Below are 19,559 nucleotides of genomic sequence, written 5' to 3'. Positions count from 1 at the left end.
AATTATAAATATTCAAACAATAGGAATAATGCAGCTATTTTTTATTACTTCTTGACTGAAGGTGCACAGAGCATAAGATCAATTCCTATCTTGTTATCTTCTAGCTCCCATGAGCATGTTAATGTCAATAAACTTCAGGGATAGATCTTGAATGAGTAAGACTCCATTTCCAGGAGATTCTTTTCTGACATCAGATTTTCTTTTTCCTTAAGAACTTGGACGCTTCAGCATGCTAGGGCAGGATACTAGAAACAGTGCCTCAGAAAAGGACAGTGCAGTGGTTGTCCATGTTAATGTAAAACAATCTTTTCAGCATATTCTTTTTTACTAAATAACAGTCCATCAAAGAATTTAAAGGTCAAAGGACACCATCACTTTTGCTTTTTTGCTCTTTAACTAATAATAAAATAACCCTAGCTAGAACAAGATAGTGTTACGGCTCCAACCTAGCTACAGTTATACTGCAGTTTAAAAACACACAGTAGCACTAAAAACCATAGATGATCATTTGGCTATTGGACCATCCTTAATCTACAAGGTAAAACTAAAGGGTTAATTTGGTGTTTATGTCTGGGATACCAATTTCTTTCTTCCATACTATGTTTCCACATGTATTCAAAGGATTAAAACTTCAGTAACAAAAGCAGCATCAACTAACAGGCAAACAGTAAGGGAAAGTGTGTCATAAATAACACGCCACAGGAAAAAAAAAAGCCAGACTTTGGAAGTCAAAAAAAGATTACTTGATATTCAGCACGCTCACTGTACCAGCTTTCATTGGACTCTCTTCAATACTCAGACCCAGGGTCAAATTCTGTTTTGTAGTTGCATGGATATATGCAAAGCTACAGCTAGAAACTACCCAGTATAGCATATGAACTGTGGTTCCCTTGGTAGCAGAAGGGTCCTTCAATGGTTCTTCGTGTATTTACTGGTAAGAGAAGACAGGTGGCATTAAGAGATGAAAAGCTATACAAAACTGGAGGATCCAAAGGGGAGATAAAAATCACTGATTGAGGAGAAAGGATTTTAAATTCACATGAGCAGTCAATAACAAAAACCTCAGACCACAGACTTGGGAACGCAACAGCTCTCCTCCAGCTCAGCTCATTCCCTAGACTTGAATTATTCAGTAATCTTTTTTCCAGTAATATTTACAAAAGCTTTCAAGAAGGGAATTGTCAAAATTAGAATTAAAGTCAAATCAGAATCAAAGACAGTGCATTTCGCCCTCCTCCAGTTTTGAGGAAGCTTTCCTTAAACAGTTGAAAACAGCAGATGAGAAAGCCACAGCACCCAGAGTCCTCTCTATTAACAAGATGAACTGTATTAAAATCAGAAAGAGAAAAGTTATCTGCTAAAAAGAGATGATGAAAGTGATCCAGCATCTGAAATAACTTGTATTCATGTTATATCATTTACAATCTTTTATGCAGTATCTTTACTTAGAGCTTACATCTCTTACTTCTTCTGTCCCAGGCAGTGAAGCTTTGTCCAATCACAAAATGGAAAAAAAAAGAAAAAAAAGAAATCCCACACCAATGAGCTACATAGACTTAAAGTAGCTGTCTGACTTTTCCTTATAACCTTCATTCAGACCACTCACACATTCATTATCAATCTCCTTTCAGCTCACTTTGTAAAAAAAACAGCTGAGCCCCAATTGTATCAGGACACTATCAGATGAATATTTCTAATCCTATACTACAGCATGGATTTTAGTGACACTTGATGGTATTTAATAGATTTTGATACAGCTTTTTTCTGCTCAGCACAGGACAGACATTTTGCTCTTCCTTCAGGACCTGTTGTGAGAAAGCAACCTACCTACCACTCGCTCAGAAAACTCTGTAATGTCATTTTACGAACTCCAGCACACAAACAGCTTACAGGTCTCCTGAAGAGTAAAGAACAAAGCTTTGTACTATATACATTGTTTAATACTGATTTGATGCATTGTGTTTTAAAAATCTGAAGAGATGTCAATAAGTGGCATGAGATTCTACATAACAGAAGCCTCAAGACTTTATAAATACCATAATGAAAATGCATCACCATCCCTTTGCATGTTTCTTCATTACAGTATTTAATACTGATCAGTGTTTCAAAGAAACCTCAAAAATCTCCAAATCTCTCTTCATCTTATTAACAGCATCCAAGAACAGCTGTGCAAGTTTTGTAAGACATTCTCAAAAGGATTGTATCACCTTTCCCTTAGTTAACACTAACCTGTTTCCCCATAACCTCTAGCAGCTGATATCAAGTAAAAAGCCCAGATGGAAGCAATTGTTTTCTAATTACCTTCACCTTAAAAACATTCCTAAGACCTCCTGTGAATAATAAGTAACTAACCAATCTCAAGAATGAAGCTGCCTAGAAAAACACCAGCTCACAAAACTCAGTGTCAGTTGCCCAGGTTTCCATTTCTTATATGTTCTTCTAAGCATTTTGTACTCTTCAGTAGCATTAAAAAAAAAAGGGGGGGGGAGAGAGAGAAAGAAAGAAAGAAAGAAAGAAAGATTTCCATTAAAAATAGAATTTAAAGAGTAAAGCACAGAATTTAAAGAGATATGCACTTACGAGGGAAAGTGAGGCAGAAAGCCTCTCAGAGCCACTAACAGAAAGATTTGATAGACAGATCAATCCTTGATCCTACAATGGCATTTCCCTTATCCAGCCTGGAATTTAGGTGACTGTGGGCTGTGAATCTTTTAGCAATGGCATTGTTTAATCACAAAAACACACTCCTTGATTTCTGCCTTTCTTCCTACTCTTTATTCTCAGAATTTACCTACTTTGACTTCTGAAAAACCCGTTTTTCATGTTGCATTTAAAAGTTTATTACAAATCTTCCTTGATTGATTTCCTGAGCTACGCATGGCCCCTTTCTTCTGTTTTTTTTTTTTTAAATAATAATAATAGCATGCTGTATCCACCCATTTAAGGCCAAATCTCATTGAAACAATTATGACTACATGATGCAAACACTTGATAACTTCTGGTTAGAGCAAACGAAAAAAAATGTGGTGCAAGTTACCTAATCTTTTCCAGAATGGTATTCATTCTATGAGCATATTTAATCCAAATGTACATTGCTTATAGGCTCAACTGGTAAGAACATTAAATGTCCAGAACAGCCTAACAAGAGGATACCAAAAACGTTAAGCCACAATACGATCCGTATGTGTGTCCTGAAGAAATAAATACTGTAGTTAGTAAGTAGGGTTGAGGGAGAAGAGGAAGTTTGTCTGTTTGGGGTTTGGTTTTGGAGTGTTTTTCCCCCCCCCCCCAATACGCTTTCAAGGTCAGAGAATGTGTTTTACTACTTCTGAGTAATATCTAAATTCCTATTATTTGGAACTCTAATCCATAAAAATATTAAAAGACAATGAAGCACCATTGCAAGGTTTGTTCTTTCTAAAGATTAAAAAAATTTGCAGCTAGTAAGTTCCATATTTTAAAGCTACTGGTAAGATTTTTTTTTGTTGTTAACAAAGGTCCTTCTGCATTCACTACATGGCTAAAATACAACTCCCAAGTGTGTTCATCTTCCATAGAAGAAGAACTGAGCCCAAAGAGTCACTTATCTACACTCTCCAACCCTTCACAGTTGATCTACACCTTCATTTTTTAGATTCCTATTCTTACCACTTTAGATTAAGTGAGAAAGGAAATGTCTGTGTCATATACTTATCACATAAAGGCTATCTCTGAACAGCAGAAAAGAAATATGGTCAAATTGGAATAGCTACTAGCTAAAGGAGCCAATAGCCTCCTTCAGTCTATCAGAGGAGAGACTTTGGAATACTTCAATATGCATTAGCTGTCACCTATTGGGGTACCAACAACAGTGAAGTTAGAGCAGCCAGGTCTCCATGACATACTGTACTAACCAAACTGGAACTTCTAGATAGCCCTGATTACCTGCCAGCAAACTGTGTTCGGTGTGCCAGGAGTTCATTACTATGATTAATAACCTAATTCAGAGGTACATCAGAAGATGCCATAATGACACCCTCCTCTGGCATGTAAAGAGCCTCTGCTTTGCTATAGTCTGTAAAGATAAGTGCATTTTACCTTAGCTTTCAAAGATGATCTCAATACCAAGCCAGCCTTGTGTTACTCCTAGAACATTGGAAAAACTCATTGCAAGATGAAAGAAAGAACATACCAATTGATATGACAGAATTGTTGTATGTCAGTTCACTTCTGAATAACAAAAATAAAGTTTAAGTCTGTGATACATTTTAAGGACTGCAGTACAACTAGAACAAGTGAGAAGATGACTTGATATTTCTGATTCTATGTACAGCAGTTTTGGTGGTGTGGGGTTTTTTGTTTTCCCTCCCCCCTCAACCTTCTGAGCATACTGTATTGTGTGAGGGTAGTTCTGAGCTACACAGAAAGAAAACAAAACAAACAAACAGAACCTATGCTTATATCCAGGACAAGCTGTAACCTTCAGTATGGAATTAAGAGGAGTGCCCCCTGCATGATCCCCTTCTAAGATCAGAGTTAGTTAATACAGCATTCACTAGTGATCTTGAATATAACATGACCCACTGAACTGACAAAATCCATAGCTGATGCAAGAGTAAACTCATCACAACTAGGGATGACCGCAAGAACAGAACTATGCAATTGGGGGGCAACAAAATGGCAGAGGCAATCCAGTTTTCAGAAACATGCATAGGAAAGAAGAGTTACACTTGTCTTTACATACTGCAGATTACATTTACTGTAGTACTGCAGGAAAGAGAACTGGGCATCATTTTGGACAGTACACTAAATAGCTACTCAGAGCTTTTGAGAGCACACGCCCTTATTTACTAGCATTGACATCCAAACAATTTCCCGTTTTTTTTCCTCCATTAGACTTTGAAAAATTTTCTACCCTCACCATCTGCATTAAAAACAATTCTTCACCTTCAAATTGCTGCTTTTTAAAAATGAAGCAAGAATATTTAATTACAGGAGAAAGATAAACTACCACTTTATCATCGGCCTTTGGAAAGCCTGCTCTATGACAAGCTAGAATTCCAGGCTAGGGATGGGCTTATGGTCCCACAGGATTAAAAGAACAAAACAAAACAAGCATCACTTTAGTAAATATCTAAATAAATATCACTTTCCAGTTGATGTATTTGACTATCCTGGGCAGAGGACAAGATATTAGAACAGAGTAGCCATCTAGGTTGAGGTGACACTACCAAAATATAGTCAAATAACCTTTCATACATAAGAATAATTTACTAGGCCTGCTAAAGTTGGTTTTCCCAAAAAGGGACTCTGACATTTTTGGGTTCTACCAAGTTCTTTACACCTTACTCCTTCACTAAAGGAGGAAGAGCAGCAGTACTTCCAAAGCCTAGTCCTTAGTTCCAGAAAAAGTGATGTAATTCACAGTACCTCTTCATAATTTTCTCTTTTTCCTCCCTTACCACATGCTTGGAGAAACAAGTCAATTACATTGATATTTGCAGCAGTAAGATAAATATTTGTGCAACAGTCATGAGACTAACAGGAAGTTTCCCTTTGCTTACGTGTGAAAAACATACACTTATGTTACGACTCCAACATTTATGTTTTGGGTCCAAAAATATGACCACAACAACCGCTATAGACCATTTTATTATCTACTACTAATCTCTAACAACAAGAGGTAAGCCTAAAAGAGTTGTCTACTTATCAATGGAATTATACCTGGTACGTAAATCATTTTACAGACATAATTTTTCTATTAAAAGTGAAAAAGTCACACTTTTGAGACATAAGGAAAGCTGTCAAAGCCCTAGGAGAGAAAGTTACACCTAGTGGATAATTTTTGCCACTATTACCAATTCCATTCACAGAATATATAAGTTAAAACATATATTTTGAAGAAAAAAAAAAAAAGAATAGGTCTACTAGTAGATTTTGCTCTGTTCACTATTTCTAGAGTTCCTATCACCAAAGCCTTTAAACAGAAGGCAAAAATTCCACACTACAGTCTGAGTTTTGCTAGCTCCTCATGGCTGATGGTCTTTGCTTAAAGTATTCAGAGAGAGAGAGACTCATTTTAAATCAGAACTCTAACTCAGTCTAACACTGCCTTGTTAGTGGTTCCAGAATTATTTCTGATGCACTCTACATAGGAATCTTGAGGGCTACCATTCTCACAGACATATTAGGAAAAGGTGGTACTAGACAAAGTCTCTTAATTTAAGCCCAGCAGTCATACAGGCCTCCAAGAACAGTGCTGTCCATCCCTCAGGCATTGAGGTCAATCCTTATGTAAGGCATGCTCACATGCTCTCATCCTGTGCCCCTTTCAGGCTCATCTGCCTTATTCCTTTTTTTTAAAATGTATGAGATTTAATCCCACACTATGAAGTCAAAAAAGCTAATAGAGCAGCCAGCTCTCAATTTTTCCCCTCATGGCATCCACAAGCCTCAGCTACCTACAAATCCTAAGTGAAGCAGACCTTCACAAATTTCCCACTTCAAGTTAAATACAGCTAATGAAGGAAGGTTCCTGAGCCACCTACCACCACCTGCTCTGCCTCCCCTTTCTCAGCTGGCTGTGGGCTCTCCTCACCTTCCTCTCAAAACCACAGCCTGGTCTCAGGTGTGTGAGATTTCTCATTGGTGTTTTAACTCTTCCTTGCCCTAGGGAGTCGACCCCAGCACACAGGCCAAACGCAACCGAACTGAAGAACACCATTCTCTACAGGAGAATAAAATTCCAACATTTTCTCCTCCACTAGGTTCCACACAGCGAGTGCATGCATTATTTATAGAAAATAATTTCAAGACAATTAGCTGAGTGAATGTAATCATTTCTGAATGGGAGTGGGCAGAGAGACACAAAAAGCATATGGTATTTAACCAACTGTTTATAAATATTAGATGTAGACTATAAAAGAAGAGGTTCAGGCCTGACTCATGAAAGAAGAGGAGGAGGAGGAGGAGGAATTTCCTGGAGGTTTGCTGCTTCGCAAGGCCTGCGTCCAAGACTGACCTTTGTTTTTGAACCCTGTACCTCTCCAGAAGTTTCCCTCCACCTCTGCTTTCAGCCAGAGCGGCACTATCCCTGGGGACTTGGGGACAATCCGGGTTTGTTTCCCTGTTAGCCGCCAGCGGTAAGGACCCGCGAAGCGGCGTCGGGCGGCGCCGCCTCCGCTGCCGCCTCGCGGTCGAGCACGGCCGGCGGCCTTGCTCGGCGCCTCCCCCTCAGCGCCAGGCCCCCTTGTACCTTTCTATCGCTCCTTGCCTTGGGCCACCTCCTATTTCTTTTTTTTTCTTTTTTTGGTCTTGCTTCGTTTCGCGCGTCTCCCCGTTCGCGTTTCTGAGTCCCTCGGCCCCGCGCCGGCCGGCTGCCCGACACCCACGGCTGCCCGCGCCCGTGCGCGGCGCCGCCAGCCGCCCGCCCGGGCCCGGCGGGGCAGCGCTTGCGCCAGCGCCCCCGGCCCGCGCTGCGCGCCCCGGGCGGCCGCTGGGGGCGGGCGGAGGCTTGGCCGCCTCCGCGGCCGGCCCCCGCCCGGCTGCCGGGCGAGGCGCGCCGAGCGCTCCCGCCGCTGGGAGAGCGGCGCTGCGCGGCGGGCGGGCGGGCGGCGGCGCCGCCTTCGCTCCCCGCTCTCGCATTCAACTAGTGGGACCCCGCTCCGCCCCGAGCAGCAGCCCTCGGCAGGGCGAAGCGGGCGGCAGCGCGGAGTCGCGGGCCGCCCGGCGGGCGGCTGCGCGGCCGGCGCCGCTGGCGGAGGATGCGGGCGGCGGCACGGCGGCGCGGGCGGCTGCAGGCGGGCGGCGGGCAGCGGCGCGGCGCCTGACCGCAGAGCTGCGCTCCGCTCCCGAGGATGCTGCGGGGCGATGCCCGGCGACAGGGAGGACGAGATCTGCCAGAAAGCGCTGCAGCTGCTGGCCGAGCTGTGCTCCGTCGGGGCGGTGGAGAACGAGAACTGCCGGGATTTCATCTACTACCTGCGGGACAGAGCCCGGCCCCGCCTCACCGACTCAGGTACGGCCCGTGGCGGCCGTTGCTTCCCCGGGGCAGCGGGGGAGACGCCGGGTGGGCGCGGACACCGGCGTCCCCCCCCGGCTGCGGGAGGAGGGCAAGTATCCCTAAGCGCCCCTCAGCGGGGCCCGGTCCCGCGGGGGGAGCCGCCGGCGCCCGGAGGGCTCCGCGGGGTGCGAGCGGCGCGGCGGGAGGGAGGGAAGGGTGCCCCGCAGAGGCTTCCGCCAGCCGTGCCATCGCATCGCGGGTCCCCTGCTGCTACCGCCTCTTCGCGTTGCGTGCGCTCGGAGCACAACTGCTCAAGGAGACGTAAATCCCTCATTTAACGCTCTTCCCAGCGGAATAAAGCGCTGTCTGTCTGCGTGCTGGCAGTAACTGGGGTCACGGGCCGCCTTCTTACCGCGCTGGCTGGCGCTCCCCGCCCGCCGGCTCGCAGCCCGCTCGCCGCGTGCCCGCCCGGCGCCGCGGGGCTCTCGCGTGTGCTCCGTGCCCGCTCCGTTAGGTACGTTCAGCTGCAAAGACAGGAGGGGTTAGAGCTGAGTTTAAATACGATGCAATCAGACCTAACTTTCCGATTTTGTATTTTCGCGAGCTAAATAGCCTATTTCTTGTATTTCTGTGACAGAAGACAGAATGTGGGGACTGTAGGTCTGAGAAGATGTAAACTGAGGTTGTTCTTTTTTTATTGTGTTTTAATTGTGCCTGCCTTACTTTTTGTATCTTGGCATCATACTCTGATTTTAAAACTTCCACTTAAGGAAGTTTCTTAATTAGGAAGCTGAACTGCAGCTGCTCAAAAATGGTGCAAGACTGATAATGTTCTGTATATAAGGGAAAGGTAAATTATAATTTTAAGTAGAAGTTTACTATATTTATTATTATTCTATCAAGTTGAGTTTGCACAGGTATGAGGAGAAATTTAAAGAACTCACCAAAAACTTGATGAACATTTGTAGTACTGAAAAACCTTGATGTTAGGTCAGCTGATTATCACAGCACAGTATTAATTTAACATTCTCTGAAATAAATTAGTTCATTTAGCACAGAGCAGTCTAATTGCAGTCTAAAAGATTTTTTTGTAATTGGTGAGTCTGAAAAAAGCATTCAAAGTGTAACTTGCTGACAAATGCATGGATACACTAAAAAGGCCTTCACTAATCCAGTAAATATAAGAAAACTGGGGGGAAAAGTCTTCCATCACAATAAATGAATAAGGAATTTTCCAACATTCAGTTTGTTTGCATCCAGAGCTATTTGTAGCCATTCTGCCTTCCTCTCTCACTTAAAAATATTCAAATTAAAGTGCTTCATGAAATGTTTGATAAGAACTTTTCAAAAGGAAAGATTAGGAAGATTTAATTGTATTGTTCATATAAGTAATAATTTTTGTGACAGGCACCTGTGATTTTCTGTAATTTTCACTTACCAAGGGATCAGTCACATACTTGTATATCAGGTGATAATTCCCAAAATGTCTACTTAAATCAGTGCTCATTTTGAATAATAAATTACTTGAAAAGCAGATACAAGACTTTAGTCTCAGATACTTGCATAAGAGCTTCTGAAATTTCTTTCGGAAAGTACCTTTTTTTTCATTAGTTTCAGGCAAAAAGGATACCTGACATCTGTCTGGGAGCATTTTTTTAAAACATAGTGTGTTCAGTAAAAATTTATCACTGCTACCTAATGATAAAAAATATTTCTGTATTTATTTCTACCTGTTTTGCTTAAACCATTACCATACAGCAGACTTCCGGTATCATTGCAATCCTGCTCAATTATACAGAGCAGCAGTCCCTAACCTTTCCAGCCAATGTGCAACAACAGTGAGCAATTTTGCTGCAGGCAGCATCTTTCTATTGGCCTCAATTTTAACATTTTATTTTCTGCAGCTGCAAGCAGTCTCAGAGGGTCTAACAGGCAGCACATTACCCATAAGCCTTGACTCAGAAACCACTCCTGTAGAGTAGCAATATTATGTTAGGAATTTATTAATTTAATTTGTCTTGTATTTCTTTGATTAAAATACCTATGTTGTTCTAGATAAACTGGATGCCCATGAGATTTGTTTAGGCAGTCCTTGGGTTTGATGGTATCGGCTGTAGGAAGACAGTTTACTTGACTTACAAAAAGAAGAAGTAATACAAGTCACAATGGCAGGGTAGTACATAGACCAAATCCAGCTTGGCTTACATAGCAAGTTTCATTGACTTAATAATTAATGGTGGAATGGCATTAATAAGCCCTGGATGGAGAGATCCATCCACTTTCCAGTACCTGGTGGTCTAAACATAGGGAAATGAAGAAAACCTGTGGTGGAAGACAGCATCTTCTTGTAAGAATTATGCAAAAGATGCTTTAATTTTTACAACCTAATGTTTCTTCTTGTGTGAAGATGACTTGTGTTATTCAAACCAAGCAACTTCCTCTTAGGCCAGGCAAAAGAACTATCTGAAAATGCGTACAACGTTGTTATAGATGAGAAGAGTGCAGCTAGCAAACATATGTGATAGCTTTTGTACATGTAAGTTTTTGCCAATAAGATGCATAGCCACCTAAACCCATCTACATGGTAGATAAAGACGATACATTGCCCATTTAGTTTGGGCCATTCATATATGTGAGCCGTATTACGTGAGTGCTAGTAGGTCTGTACAGGTGCAGTGGCTACTGGAAAATTCAAAACCTAAGGGAGGAAGTGAACTGCGGAGGTTGCTTGAGCCAGATATCAGGGTTTGTCCATGGCTTTGGCCTCATGCCCTCCTCAGTCCCAGCGCAGAGCAGTGAGATCCTCAGAGAACAACTCATTTCTTGCCTGACATCTGTGGCTCTCTGTGTAGCTGTCTGCCATCTGAGTATTTGGTGTGTGACTCAGATTGGGGGGAAGACTGGCTGCTTGTAATACGCACAGAATCTTTATTTTTCATGTAATTTGCCCTATTATGGGAAGTATTGCACAAGTGCTTATAGCTTAAGTTTAGGGCTAATCAGCTCCTGGTTTAATGCACTGGTCCGCTGGATTTAAAGGGTGACATGGGTGAGTCAGATGATAAAGGTATTCAGAAAACTAAAAATGCCAATTAGGTACTTAGTGAAAAATCTTCAATTACTTCAATGAGAGCTACATGTCAGAGCACCTTTGAAAATCCCAGTAGGCACCTGTCTGCTTCCTTAAGCATTTAGATACCTTAACAAGCTGGATCTCTGTCTGTTGCATTCCTCCATTTCCTATTTGTAAAATGTTTATAATATTTCTATATCATAGGGGGGTTTATGAGGATAAATTGCCATAGAAACTCCAAGCACACTAGGTGTATAATATATTCATTGGAGAGAATTCATATGGACCTGACAGAGAGATTCGCGTGGAAACCATTAGTCATAGGGCATTTGAAAACAATCACTCAAAATCAAATGATAGTACCCCACGACACCAGATAAAGTCAAAAGAAAATTTTGCACATGAGGAATGGAAGTTGTTTTACTGAAAGAATCTTAATGGAGAGACCATCGTTAAAACAGGAAGACAAAAGAGTTATTTCCTTGTGGACTATTCCTCTAACAGATTCACCTTGCAACTTTTTAATTGAAAAGCTTAATGTGTGGCATGAATCAAAACTGCCAGAAAGGGCATATACATTTTCATACATGTGACTTTGGACTGTTAGACAGATGGACACTTTGAAGAAAAAAAATCAAGAGGAAGAATTATATGCTTTTCATACAGGATAGTTACGAGTTTGGCATAGAAGAGAGGAAAAAAGTTACCCTTCTTTTGTTGACTAAAACTAGTGCTGTGTTCTCAGTCTCAGTCTCAAGCTGGTAAATGACTGTGGATTACACTTCCATTCTAAATAACTTGGCTGCATCAGAGTTGAATGATATTTCACAAATCGATCTTAAAGCTTTTGCCACTATTTATTGTTGTAGCGTTTGTTTGTTTTTACAAGGGTTCAACACAGGGCAGTTTCCCAGCGATGGCAGTGGTAGGCTGCCATTGCTCTGTGCAGAGCTGCTGCATTTCTGCATTGCCTTTTGTTGTAGTGTTTTCCCAACTTTGCAACTGCTTCTGCCGCCTGAGTACCTTATATAGGATGCAAGATATAGCAACAGTGCTCAGTGTGTAGTTTTACCTTTGCTGGTATTTGCTGAAATATCAGTAAAAGTAAGTTATGTAAAGGACAAGCAAAAAGGAGAATTTAACACTGAGACTACCTCACACAATATTACACATCCTTAGCACATTCTAGAGATGGAATTTTTCTTCCTTTAGTTAAAGAGTAAAAGGATGCAACCCTCAAAAACTTACAATAAAAAAAATTGAAAAGGGCACAGAAAGCTTTTAGGAACCTGCAGAGTGGGTAAAAATAAAGATATTTATAAAGAGAAGGGATATATAAAGTGGATAGGCCATTAATCATGATGAATTTTCATTAATGTCACAGTGAGCAGAATAATGAGAGTTGAAATAAAAAGTAAAGCTTCCTATTCTTGTCTGTTGTATTGGATTGCACATTTTGAGGATAAGCCAATAAAGTATTATGTTATTCTTAATTATGGTACTTTAAAATTGACCAGTATATGCTAAAATTGAATACATAATGAATATTGTGGGTTTAGTGATAGCTATTAGACATAAAGTATGCTAAAGGTCATTAGTAAGGGGTCAATACTATATAGTGATAGAAGGACAGATTTTAGTATTTAATCAAATTAAAGATAGTTGACTGCAGTCAAGAAACCAAAAAAGGTAGGCACGGAAATGTGATGGATATTGAAGAAACAATAAAGTTATGTCCTTGCAGTAGAATTAATTTAAGACCCTTGTTCATCATTATTTTAAAAAGTATACTTTCAACTTTACTTAATTCTTATGCACAAGAAGTAGTAGGTATTACACTGTCAACAGGAAAGACAGAAGTACAAACAATAAGGCGTAAGTGGCCTAAGCGTGGCCTTGCAGCTTACCTATGGAATGTGTAAGTCAGATTTTTTTTTGTTGAGAGTATAACTGAGATGGACTGTTCACTCCACAGAAGATAATACTTTGTGAACTTTCTTTATCCAGTCTCCATTATGGTCTGTATTTCCCCAAATATGAAATTATTGAAATTATGTAGATTAATTATATGAAATTATTCAGTTGAGAATTAGGTCTAGGATTTTAAAGGAATATAAACCAATTGCAATTTGACAGAAACTGGAGTCTTTGTTCTTTTCAGTCTCTCTGAAAAGCTCAGTTTAGGTTTCTTCAAATTTATCGTTCACCACCTGTCATTAAGTAGTATCCCAGCAGGCTTGTCTTTAATTCAGAATTGAGTTTAAAAACAAAACCTGTCTTCAGAAAAGTAGTTTAACTTTTTAAGAGGGTATCTTAACTCAAAAAAGACTCACCTGATTTTTTTCTAACTTTCAAAAAACATGTATCAACAGTTAAGCTGCAGAATTTCATCTAGATGCTAAATACATCTAGACTTATCTAGATAAATGTAAAAAGCATTCAGAGTTGTAAGAACATGAGAAAGATTTGAGGGGGTGAAATAAGTTTCAGTATGTTTTTATTTTGATTTTATTTATTATGAGCTATCGCTTTCCATATTTCTAATTTTTTTGCTCCTGCAAAATGAATGTAAAATGCTACAATTCAAAATTGACAGTATCCTATATGCTGTGTTAGTGAAAAGCTCTGTACAATACAGAGGACAAGTATGAATCATATTCACTGAGATAATGTCAAGTGAATGGTGATGTATGAGGCCCAAATACCTTTGAGTTTCTTGAGTATCAGGAACCAAAGTACTGTTTCAAGATTTTTAAAAAATATAGTACTATTGGTATTTTAAACTGAAAATAGGTTTTATTTTTCTCTTGTGAAAAGTCAGGAACAAATTTGCAGAAGGTGAAAGATATACTTACTGTTACCTGAAAGGCTCTTCTTGTTTAATTCCCTGTAAAGAAATGGGCGCTCAGAGATTTTCCTGTAACACTGAAAGAGTTCAGTATTTGGGTTTCTTGGGCAACTCTAAAATTTGAAACAAAGGGCAAAAAAGAACAAATTATCCTGAAAGAAAAGCAACTATGTGTGTGCTTAGTAACAACTTGGAGACTACAATTATTTCTCTGCAAAATCAAAAAAGTAGATATAATACGAATAAAAATGAAAATTACATAAATCATAATCTTTCTAGATAAAGATCTTTAATATAACTGTATAGAGACACATTTTTGCAGAATACAGTTTCATTCTTTTTACAAGTAACATAGATATGTATAGATGTTTCAGTTATAATTTATACTTCAGAAAGAGAGAAAAGGAAGACAAGAAAGATTGCTCCTATTATACAGCTGTGATCTTGAGCCTCAATCAGGTTGTAACATAGTCAAATACTGTTCAAACATGAAAGGACAGATCCTTGCACAACTGAAGTCCTTTTACATTTTTCAGTTGACTGATGTCAACTACACTTGTTTGTATTTTAAAGAAAGTGTATCTACTAATATGCTATATATATAGTATAGATATTTTATATAAATAATAATAATTTACTGAAGTCATTGCATGCAGGTTTGTGAAGTAAACCTAAAAGTTAGAATAACATAGCAATTAAATCAGAAGTCAGTTATCCACAGACATGCCACAGCTTATGCAAGTTTCTTTTGTGGGCCCTTTGCTGAATGGGGTGGGTGCCCTGGTGACGAAGGATGCAGAGAAGGCGGAGTTACTGAATGCCTTCTTTGCTTCAGTCTTTACTGCTCAGGCCAGCCCTCAGGAACCCCAGACCCTGGAGGCAAGAGAGAAGGTCTGGAGGAAGGAAGACTTTCCCTTGGTGGGGGAGGATCGGGTTAGAGATCATTTAAGCAAACTTGACACCCACAAATCCATGGGCCCTGATGGGATGCACCCATGAGTGCTGACGGAGCTGGCGGATGTCATTGCTAGGCCACTCTCCATCATCTTTGAAAGGTCATGGAGAACAGGAGAGGTGCCTGAAGACTGGAAGAAAGCCAATGTCACCCCAGTCTTCAAAAAGGGCAAGAAGGAGGACCCAGGGAACTACAGGCCAGTCAGCCTCACCTCCATCCCTGGAAAGGTGATGGAGCAGCTCATCCTGGAGGCCATCTCCAAGCATGTGGAGGACAAGAAGGTGATCAGGAGTAGTCAGCATGGCTTCACCAAGGGGAAACCATGCCTAACCAATCTGATAGCCTTCTCTGATGGAATGACTGGCTGGGTAGATGAGGGGAGAGCAGTGGATGTTGTCTCCCTTGACTTCAGCAAGGCTTTTGACACTGTCTCCCATAACATCCTCATAGGGAAGCTCAGGAAGTGTGGGTTAGATGAGTGGACAGTGAGGTGGATTGAGACCTGGCTGAATGGCAGAGCTCAGAGAGTTGTGATCAGCAGCACAGTCTAGTTGGAGGCCTGTAGCTAGCGGTGTCCCCCAGGGGTCAGTACTGGCTCCAGTCTTGTTCAACTTCTTCATCAATGACCTGGATGAAGGGACAGAGTGCACCCTCAGCAAGTTTGCTGACGATACAAAACTGGGAGGAGTGGCCGATACACCAGAGGGCTGTGCTGCCATTCAAAGAGACTTGGACAGGCTGGAGAGGTGGGCAGAGAGGAACCTCCTGAAGTTCAACAAAGGCAAGTGCAGGGTCCTGCACCTGGGGAGGAACAACCCCAGGCACCAGTACAGGTTGAGGGTTGACCTGCTGGAAAGCAGCTCTGCGGAGAAGGACCTGGGAGTGCTGGTGGACACCAAGTTAAGCATGAGGCAGCAATGTGCCCTTGTGGCCAAAAAGGCCAATGGTATCCTGGGGTGCATCAGGAAGAGTGTTGCCAGCAGGTCGAGGGAGGTGATTCTCCCCCTCTCCTCAGCCCTGGTGAGGCCACATCTGGAGTACTGCGTCCAGTTCTGGGCTCCCCAGTACAAGAGGGATGTGGCACTACTGGAGCAAGTCCAGCGAAGGGCTACGAAGATGATGAGGGGACTGGAGCATCTCTCTTATGAGGAAAGGCTGAGAGAGCTGGGCCTGTTTAGCCTGGAGAAGAGAAGGCTGAGAGGAGATCTTATCAATGTGTACAAGTATCTGAAGGGAGGGTGTCGAGAGGATGGGGCCAGACTCTTTTCAGTGGTGCCGAGCGACAGGACGCGAGGCAATGGGCACAAACTGAAACACAGACACTTCCATGTGAACATGAGGAAAAACTTTTTCACTGTGAGGGTGACAGAGCACTGGAACAGGTTGCCCAGAGAGGTTGTGGAGTCTCCTTCTCTGGAGATATTCAAAACGCGCCTGGATGCAATCCTGTGCAATGTGCTCTAGGTGACCCTGCTTGAGCAGGGGGGTTGGACTAGATGATCTCCAGAGGTCCCTTCCAACCTCAGCGATTCTGTGATTCTGTGATTCTTACAAATGTGCAGTGAATGTTCAAGATGGTTATTTTGAACTGTCAGTAACTGAAATTACATCATTGAAAATAGCCTAAAAAGTAATGACAAAAACAACAACCTTTTAAAAATTAGGGTGGCTAAATACCATATAGCCTTTCTTACACCTGAATTCTAAACTTAAATGCCAATTTTGCTGATGAAAATCAGTAGGTTGAATTTAGCCCTTGTACAGATGTCTATATTTGCTGCTAAAACTTTGTTTGTCATAATTCTCTTATTTCAACAGGATCTGCATATTCCTCTTAGGTATGTAGGACAGGGAGGAGAACTTGCTAATTATAATTTCTTAAAAAATATCAGTAAGTTGAATTTTTGCAGGCAACAATTTAAGTTTGGAGACACAAAACTTCAATCACTTAAGTAGAGTTGTTATTTTAATGGATTTATGGACCATTAATTCCTCAAAAATGTATGAACATGTGTTACAATAATGCTGTTGTTCAGTATTGCCGTTATTCTGAATGGTTACATTTTTGCATTAATTTGAGTGACCCTAGCACAACTGATTGGCCACATTTCCCTCCAGATACCTTTCTGGAAATCTCTTTTCCGAACTGATTTGTGAGAGTTTAATTACACTGACAATTAAGAGACCTAGAAATCTAACTCCAAAATGACTGCTGTCATAACAAGCAGCTTTATGAACAGCAGATCAAGTTAAATTCAGTATTCAGGGGTTTTTGAGGTTGCATCCCAGTATGGCATCTTTTGTGTGTAGTAAATAGAGGCTGAACATACACTGCGCTTTTTCCTTTAGTGGAGCATTAGTAGGATCTGCATCCTTGAACTGGCTGCACGAAGTAAACAAGAACTAAACCGCTTGGTAACCTCTACCTGTGTCACAAATGTGATTGTTGTTGATCAACAGATTCAGAAGTTATATATATGATTGCAAGTGCATTTTAGCACTGAATAGTACATTCCCATATATTTGCGAAATTTGTTGCTCCTTCCTTCCGTTGATTAGCTTTTTTAATCAGTTCATAAAAATGAAGCATTTGTCAATGAATCTTCCATTACTTTTCTTGGGCAAGTATTCTACACTATCAGATGACTGAGGGAGGGGTTAATTTTTCCCATTTTAATTCTATCCATGACTCCTGTTTGTATCCTAGTGGTTTGTTAGGGCTTTGCACATAGGCAGAGCTATGTTGACACAGCAGAGCTAGAGGACTGCTCTGACACTCAGGAATTAAGGATTTGTTTTCTTGGAATTGCTTCTGGGTTGGGAAGAAGGGATGGAGCCAAAGCTCCACCTCTTCCCCCTTCATCTCCATGATAGACAGGAGAGAAGCAGTTACGGCTCCTTTCCATCTCCTCTGTCATGTTCTGGCAACAGTAATTGCTCAGGCAGGTGACTGATGCAGACTGAGCAATATGGTCACAACCATATCCTTAATACATAGTTGAGACAAACTCTTAACTGAAAGCTATTACTTCTGGCCTTTTCCATATTGGAACGTTACAGAACATTATATTTTTGCAATTTACTTTTTAATTTACATTTATATTTAAAACCCCATTTCTAGGCTTTCGTTCTTCCACTACTGAAATAATGATCATTGCTGGTTTAGTGCAAAGCTGTACATAAGAACTTCCTGTATTCTGCATTTTTTGCTGCATTTTATCATTAATTTAAGCTCTTTTGTGGCTTTATGTAGACTGAAGAGATAAAGAGAGATTATTTTAGTCTAAAGCTTTATGTTCCTGTCAAATTGTTAACAAAATATGTGAGTTTACAAGGCAGCAATTTTAGTTCAAGAGATCATCAGAATAATTAATTACAGATGTAAGGATTTTTTTTTTTTATAAGGAATGCTGTCAGTTCCAACTTATAAAATCTTTAATTCCTAAAGTTTGTCTTATTACAAGATAAATCTTCCTCGCATGTTCTGTAGTTCTGTTAAGTAATGAGTATATGATCCATTTGTTAGGAAAGAACAAAAATTCTGTAACATTAAGAAAATGTTATACATGATAGCTGGTGGTTTGCACATTAGTTGCATTCATTATTGTAATCACACTGAACCTTGTGTGTTTTAAGTTGCTCAATAAGTTTAGCTGCATTTTTTTGGATTTTAAACATTCTTTAATCAAGTAAAATCAGTTTGGCTTCCTTCAGCAGACATATGCACTACAGGAATTTATCTTATACTTGCTATGGTTAGTTAGAATTCAGAAATATAGTGGATGAAGTCAAAACTGGCATATGGATGTATATGTCTTGAGCCAAGTTACAGCTGATGTGTGTATATTGAAGATAAATGTTGGAAGAGTACAAGAATATACAATCTGTCAGAAAAATCTTTTGGATTATTAATGTAAATGCAACATACTAACAAAAAAAGTCAGATACTAATAATTTCAGAGTTAAAACTTTCTAAGTGCATGTAAAATAAGAGGAATTAGGATTTGAAATGGTATCATTCCTTTCAGTATCCTTAAACATCCAAAGTGATCAAGTCTTCAAAACTTCCCTTGGGAATGTTTTCTCAGTCTGCTACATTTCTATGAGGGAGTTTGTTCAAAATTTATTACTTCTATCTTACTGTCTATGAGACTGCCCAAATAATTTTTTTCCCAACAGATGGACTTTTTCCGTGTGTATGCAATTATTAGCCAAACATTAATATTTATCTTTTTAAATATCTTTTTGTAAACCAGTCTTCATTGTTCCTACCTAGGTTACATTGTGTCTGGTCTCTCCATTTGCTTCCTGGATTTTGTACATGTCTGTGTTTCAGACTTTTTCATCTGGGTGTCCCTACTACATTTCTCAAGCAGTTTCTCATTTTACTTACTGGCCACATTTCTAATCTTTTTATACCTCTTAGTTTTAGTTCTTTGACCTCAACAGTATTGTTTGTTATCTCTCCAGATTAGTACAATTTGAGAATGTAATCATATTGCTGTTTAATCAGTCAATATATTTGACCCATCTTACATACCAATTATCTGAACAGGCAGCTGGCCACAGCTATATGAAGTTCTACGTAGAGTTCTCTTTTAAATCCTTCTCTGCCTGTTTTGTCATTTGGAAGAGGTTCATGTCTATGTAGTTAATGGTTTCATTAATAAATATTAAGATATTATTGAAAGAGTTTTTTACA

General features: G+C 40.4%; 1 protein-coding gene and 1 long non-coding RNA gene across 11 annotated transcripts in view; one reads left to right on the top strand and one right to left on the bottom strand.

Moving 5' to 3' along the window:
• LOC106497088 (uncharacterized) overlaps positions 1-7,415 on the bottom strand; it is a 197,829-nt gene extending 190,414 nt beyond the window's left edge. For all 5 annotated transcript variants that reach the window (XR_010884091.1, XR_010884093.1, XR_010884089.1 and 2 more), the window contains exon 1: positions 7,235-7,415. This is a non-coding gene — a long non-coding RNA (uncharacterized lncRNA). The remainder of the gene's footprint in view (positions 1-7,234) is intronic.
• Positions 7,416-7,759: 344 nt separating this feature from the next.
• Positions 7,760-19,559, top strand: part of SYT9 (synaptotagmin 9) — a 68,610-nt gene continuing 56,810 nt past the window's right edge. For 5 of the 6 annotated variants that reach the window (XM_067296170.1, XM_067296166.1, XM_067296171.1 and 2 more), the window contains exon 1: positions 7,760-7,996. In XM_067296170.1, coding sequence (XP_067152271.1) covers positions 7,849-7,996 — 148 coding nt within the window. In that variant the 5' untranslated portion in view covers positions 7,760-7,848. The remainder of the gene's footprint in view (positions 7,997-19,559) is intronic. The other variant, XM_067296169.1, reaches the window with a different exon arrangement.

Source organism: Apteryx mantelli, chromosome 4 (genome assembly GCF_036417845.1).
Source record: "Apteryx mantelli isolate bAptMan1 chromosome 4, bAptMan1.hap1, whole genome shotgun sequence".
Lineage (NCBI taxonomy): Eukaryota > Metazoa > Chordata > Aves > Apterygiformes > Apterygidae > Apteryx > Apteryx mantelli.
The sequence above is the reverse complement of the archived record's forward strand: the minus strand, read 5'-3'. Positions and strand labels throughout refer to the sequence as shown.